Source organism: Wolffia australiana, chromosome 18 (assembly GCF_029677425.1).
Source record: "Wolffia australiana isolate 7733 chromosome 18, ASM2967742v1".
NCBI classification, from domain to species: domain Eukaryota; kingdom Viridiplantae; phylum Streptophyta; class Magnoliopsida; order Alismatales; family Araceae; genus Wolffia; species Wolffia australiana.
Genome location: NC_135852.1, coordinates 2,448,331 through 2,455,051, shown reverse-complemented (window position 1 = coordinate 2,455,051; position 6,721 = coordinate 2,448,331). Strand labels below are relative to the sequence as shown.

Genomic DNA, 6,721 nt, shown 5'->3' with positions numbered 1-6,721 from the left:
TTTGGGGTGTACCGCTTCGCCAACGGTCATCGATATGAAGGAGCATGGCACGAGGGCCGGCGACAAGGCCTCGGTATGTACACATTTCGCAATGGGGAGACTCAGTCTGGCTACTGGGAGAATGGCGTCCTCACCACTACCAGCAACCAGAGCAACCAATCCTCCATGCCCATAGCCATCAACCACTCCAAAGTGCTCAACGTCGTTCAGGTATTTCTCCTGTTCCTCTATCTTCATTATATTCCCCTCAATTAGGGTTGGCAAATGATGACAAATTCGTTGTCTTCGGTGGACGAGTTTTTAAGACAAATGAGGGTGTTGGTGACAAAATTGTCATCTATTGTTTGGACGAGGATGACGACGCTGATGCAAAGACAACATTATCTTCTCGCAGAAATTTCATCATCGTGCTCGTCATCCTCGAATCCCACCATCGCCGTCCATGTTTGGGTGTGGACAGATGATAATGATGATAAAGAAATTGTCATGATGGTTGGATGACAAGGACGATGGAGAATCTTGGAACTTGGAGGACAATGTTGATGGCAAAACACTATCATGACAATGGTCGTTCTGTTCTTTTTGTGCGAATTGTTAGTTCTGTTCGGTTTTCCGAACATAACAAAAACAAATTCGAACAGAACATCGCACAGACCCGCGTGCGGTTCTTTTGTTCGCTTTGTGCGAATTTTGTTCGTTTTTGAAAAAAAAAAGAATCGAACAAAGAACAAGGCCCTGTGCGGTTCTGTTGTGCGAATTTTTTGTTCGCTTAAAACAAACAGAACAGAACTACCATGTCTACTATCATCCACCAATGGAAGATTTTCAACAACTGGTTGATGATGGTGATGATTTTTCATCAATCACAGTGAAACGTTTCTATAACCATTGTAGGAGAGCATCTGTTATCTAGGCCACTCGGAAACTTCAGCGTTTTACAATGATAATTTTTAGACGATAAACTGGAGAGTCACAACTGTTAATTCTCGTCTGGTAAACATTTTCCAAAAATCTGATCCTTGGATGAGTTTGCTAAGAAAATTTTCCTTGGTAACAGTAATAATAATAACCATAAATGTAATGTTTTGAAAATTTTCGAGGATCAACCTGATCTACTTTCCGTTCATTTTACTGTTGCACCCAGTGGTAATCGAATAAGAATGATCTAAGTTTTTAAAACCAACCAGCATCTTCCCCTGTTGCAGTTACTTATTTTTTTTGAAATAATGATTCAGGAAGCAAGGTTTGCTTCAGAGAAGGCATTTAATGTACCCAGAGTTGATGAGAGAGTGAACAAGGCAGTGGCCTCCGCCAACAAAGCCGCCAATGCGGCCAGAGTTGCCGCTGTGAAGGCCGTGCAGAAGCAAGTGAATGTCAGCCGAACCGACATTCCGCTGCCCATTGTCTAAAGCTGCTCGTCAGCGTGATCGTCGTCGTCGTCATCATCATCATTTTCTTCTATGATATCTTCTTTTCTTCGGGTTTCTTCTGTCTTGGCTCTTCTTTCGAGAGTCGCTCTCAGCTGGTGGGGGGCGAAGCAGCTGAGGAGTTGGCTGTCTTCTTGCAACATCCTTCCCCCAATTGTATAAAGCCTTCTTGTAACTGCCTCTTTGATGGGGATTCTTTTCTCTCCTACTTAAGAGGCCTATTACCTCTTTTCCTCTGTGCCTTGTGTGCTCTCTTCAAATTCTGTTGGGTGAGAGTGAGTGATAGAGAGAAATAAGACAAGGGAGAGAATTTGTCATGAACAATGATGGCGCAATCCATCTGGAACAGCCGAAGACGTCATCCGAGCTGCCGTCACCGTAGTCGACTGCCTGCCGCCGCGTCCTGCCGACCGGCACGCCACGGCGCCAACGAAGACACCTGGCGCCGACAACCCAGGTGAATTATGCTCAACTACCATATTTTGATTCCTCGCCTTATTCGTTAGTTTCTTTTTGTGTTTTTTCGGAATCGTTGAGTAGCCTACGTTGCATCGCGAGGCGTCCGTTGTTTTGTCCGTATTCCTGTGTCTTTGTCGTTGGGTAGGGAGGGGTCCTTAGCCATTTGGACCCTCCTTTTCCCCCCCTTTCTCTTCTTATGTTTGTTTTTTTTCTTAGTTTTGTAATGGGGGCCCATTATATAAGGGCCCCCTTAATGGACCAATACTCCCCCCCCGCTCTTTGTTGACCCATTAGGGGGCCCAATTGACTTCCCTTGATAAGGGAAGAGTGGGCGTCCTAAGACTATCAGACTTGTTTTCTTGAATTTGGTTGAATTTTTGTTAAGGAAGCAGTTCTCACCCCTTCGACAGAAACAAAGGAGAAGGGGGCTAGGAGTGAGGAGAATTAGCAGAAGAAGATCGAGGGTGAATGAGAAAGGGGATCAACGCTAGGAGCTCTTCTCCATTCTCCATCGCTGATCAATCTATCTTCTCCACCTCTCCTGCGCAAGGCCGACCGACCCCGAGTGATAATTGTGGATGTAAAGGCGCCACCAGGTCCGCAACGTGATCGTCAACTGGGGAATTCAAATGTCCTCACACGGGACTGGCAACGTGATGACGGACGTTGTCGATGGCGTCGTCCGACCGGTAAATAACTACCTGATGCGAATGCCCTAGGCGGAGTGCATGTGCAGGACCGACGAGAGGGGTTTCACCGAATTCTGAGCTCCAGGGCGGCGACCGATGACGCTGACCTTCTGACCCTCGTCGGAGCGATTATGGCGACTACGGCGCCGAACGGAAAAAATCCGTAGGTGCTCGCACGTTACGGACGGGCTCGACCCGTGCCTAGGAAGATGCTCAACTTTGTAGTTTTCTCGATAAATCTCTCTCACCTAATCTAAACCGAGCACGGTGGAATATAGTCGAAGATATACTAAAAGAGATAATGTAACGGACGAGCAAGGGACAGCATACCTCGTCGGTGGCGGCGCTCGTCGTTGAACAAGTTGCCGGTGCACACGTCGAGTCGACAGATAGGCGGGGGCGTGTTGCTCACAGAAACTGCTTGACTCGATCAGCGGCGGGGGTGCGTGCTCGTCCGGGCGGCGTCCGTCTTTAATATCCTCGCCGATGCATGAACCGGGAGATAGATCCGTAGATGGTTCTTGCCACTCGATTGGTGGCAGGTTGCAGCGCCGGTGGTGACGTCGGATAGTGGAGTCAAAGCGGAGATAGATGTATTGATGAAACAGAACGAACGACGGGCTCTTTACAGGTACACCCGTATCGACGGATCAGAGCGGCCGGATCAGGTTAAATGGCGTCGTCGGCATGGGTGCGATCGTCGTGTTAGACTCCTTCACAGGTAGCGATAACTATGACTGCATTGACACCAAGGAATCAGAACGTCGACGATAGATTGCAGCGATGACTTGGCAGTGCCCGGAAGCACAACACGGGACGGCCGAACAAGCAACTGCGGCTGCGGTGCGGGCGGTTGCAACCGGTTGTGTATGGAGTGGAGGGAACCAAAGGGGTGCTTTCAAGGTGTCCGAGGAGCGTCCACGTGAAGCTGACTGAAGAACGATCGTGGAGCGGCCCGAGATTGACCACGGACCGGTCAAGGGAAGGCCGCGCACCGGCCGAAGAGTGGTCGCTGAATCTGCGTAGGGTCAACCGTGAGACGTTCGATGAATGGCCGCGGATTTGGCCAAGAGACGGCCGTGGGTAGCCGAGAGAAGACCGTGGGTTTGGTCGAGTGACAAACACTGGAACGGTCGCGGGGTGGCCACTAGGCCGAATGAGGGGTTGACCACGGGGTGCGACCGAAAGAAGTCGTGAGCTACCGAAGGGTGGCCGCTTATCCGGCTGAGGACGGTGCACTATCAGGCGATGGCGGCCGGAGTTCCGTGGTGACGTCCTTCCTTTTTTGCTCCTCCTTTTCTTTTTCCTCTTCTTCTTCTTCCTCCTCTTCTTCTTCTCACGGTGAGACCTGGCGCTGGTAACTGCCAAATGAAAACTTCCAGATCTAAAGACAACGTGGGGGGCCATCATGGCCTTATATAGGGCCATGATGGGCCCCTTAGAGAGGGTCCAACAAGGGGAGTCCAATAAGGGACCCCTCCTTTTACAACACAAATAACGACATAGGAATTGCAATGACGAGACTGATGAAAACGACGGTGAAAACTGATACAGACAAAAATGAAAACATAACGATGCGCCTGCGGACGTGCTCTACCCGGGGTATTCAAATCTGGGCCTCTTCACGGACGCTTTGGCGTGCCGGTTGGGCTGGACTCGGACTGGTGGCGATACTGATGACGGCGATGGCGGCTCCGCTGATGGCTCGTTGGCATCGTCTTGATGCTCTCCATCACAACGAGACAATGCCCTTCCCCCCTGACCGCTCGAATGATACAAAGAGGGTCCGTGAGCTCTTGCGATGAGAAATCGCCGTTGCTACTGCCCTACAGAACGACGGTGGTTCGAGGTAGCGATTGTCCAGCTCGACTCTCTTGACCGGAAGGAGAAGGTAGAGTGGTGTTGGGCAAATGGGAATTTGATCCTCTTATTCTCTGCATCCCCAAGACCAGCCGCCAATTCCGTGCAGGAGCACGACTAGTCTCGCTCCGATTCAGGGTTGAGATCCTTCGACACGCACTTCCACTCTACGGCCAGTCAAGCTGTCAACGCTCTTCGGTGCCTCTCCATCACACCCGCTCCGACTGCCGCTGTCGACAAAGCCACTACACGACAAGCCGCACATCGAGGTGGTACGTCGTCTCTTCGCTGTGTGTTATATTATCCTTTGCAGTTTACTTTCAACTTGACTCCACTGCTCTTGGGCTAGGTAGGTGAGAGAGGTAATTGAGAGAAAACTACGAATGCAAGTGAGCGTCTTACTGGTACGGACGAGTCCGTCCGTTACGTGCGAACCCTACGGATTGATTCAGTTCGACTGTAGACATCTTCGTCGCTCCGACGAGGTTCGAGAGGCGACCTTCGCCGACACCCGGAGACCCCGTCAAAGCTCAAAGCTCGACGCCTCCCTCGAGTCGGAGCTTGCATGTACGACACATAGGACGCATCACTCATCGCATCGTAGTTACATATTAGGTCCCATTTAGGGTTTTATCCGTCGGACGAGGACACCGCCGACGTTTGACACCACTATCTAGGTATCGAGCCATCATCCTCAATACCGACCGGACGACGTCCTCGACGATGTCCATCCTCAAGCAAATATTAGAAAGATAGGTTTAAATAAATGGAAACAATAAATTTTATCCTATGCCGATTGATATAGTTCTTGGCATCAATTGTTATATTTACATTCTGTAGAAGAAAATTAGGAAGACTACAACAAATAAGGACTAATGGGATAATTCTGAATTCCCTTAAGATCTTCTCTTTAGTGTCTAGTTTTTACAGTATTTAGCAATGTAAATAATATAAAATTGAGATGCGAAGATTACCAAATACAAATGCTTATGCATCATATAGTAATAGTCATTAGAGTTGTAGGCCATAATACTAGGGGAATAATTGATTACTGATATTTTGCTGATTTAATCATATTGTGACTTCATCCTGAGATGGACACAACATAGAAAACTGATTAAAAAAAAATTATGTAGTTTCTTACTGCCTAAGTATCGGACGGTTGGGTTGGGGGTGAATCAGGTTTTTGAAAATAAATTCTTGAAATACCAAAAAACATGATTGATACCAAGTATCGTCTTATGTTTTTAAAGTTCTATAAACCAATGCAGGATGGAGATATTTTAATTTTTATGCAGGTTTGGGGCATTCCCAATTCTGTCTCCGATACCTTATTTTTTCTAGAGTATCAGATTTGTTGCCCACCGAGGCCATAGATCAGTGATTCCATGCACGATAGAAGACTCAAAACATGATTGATATTAATTTAGACCCTTGTGAATGCTACTCTTTTGACACCAGAGTTCCATCCTTTTTTATCTCCTACAGGAGGCCCTGAATTTCTGTACTACATTTGCGCCCACTGTCAATCCGACAAGTGGAACAATCAGAAAATGTGACTTTCACCTATTTGATGAGATATTTTCAATGTAATGAGATAATCTAGATGAAGAGATTACGATTATTGGGAGATAGCCACTAATAATTTAAGTAGAACATCTGCATGATCATTGCACTTAGTCCTTTTGATATTTAAAGAAACACTTAAGAATTAGGCTTTAAAATTTTAAACAAAATGATACAAAAAATTAAGAGATATTAAATTTTAGTTTGAAGTTATATAGGGAAGTTGTAATTTTAATATAATTGAATATCGGCACTTCCATATCAATATATGAGTAGATCCAAAATATTTCCAATAAATGTTATTTCATAATTAAAGATTACTTTAAAAAATCAACTTACATGATATTTCATGAGGAACCTTCGTCATATGATTACATATCATGCTAAATATGTTTCATTCATACTTGACCTTCAAATTGATATATTGAAACTTTCTAGGGTCGACCAACTGTTTATAAGACTTAACATATGTGAGATTATAATAAATTGTTTTAATTTTTATGTAAAAGCAGATAGAATATTATTGATGATGAAATAAACGTGCCTGTAATTAATTTGGGAAAAAATGAGGTTGAGCTCTATTAAATGATGTCTAAGAAAACTAGCCTGAGTTTGAAACTAAATTATTCAGGTTATATTATTTTGCTTTGAAAACATTTATTAAACTCCGCATCTGTATACATATAAATATGTTATAACATGTAACCAGCAGTTTATGAT

The 6,721-nt window shown here is 45.7% G+C and overlaps 1 protein-coding gene across 1 annotated transcript in view; it reads left to right on the top strand.

Annotated features, from left to right (window-relative positions):
* LOC144714870 (uncharacterized) overlaps positions 1–1,665 on the top strand; it is a 3,889-nt gene extending 2,224 nt beyond the window's left edge. Inside the window, exons 2-3 of the mRNA XM_078589669.1 lie at positions 1–210; positions 1,236–1,665. The exon at positions 1–210 is cut by the window's left edge and continues 49 nt beyond it. Of these exons, the coding sequence (XP_078445795.1) occupies positions 1–210; positions 1,236–1,409 (384 nt within the window). The 3' untranslated portion in view covers positions 1,410–1,665. The remainder of the gene's footprint in view (positions 211–1,235) is intronic.
* Positions 1,666–6,721: the final 5,056 nt, after the last annotated feature.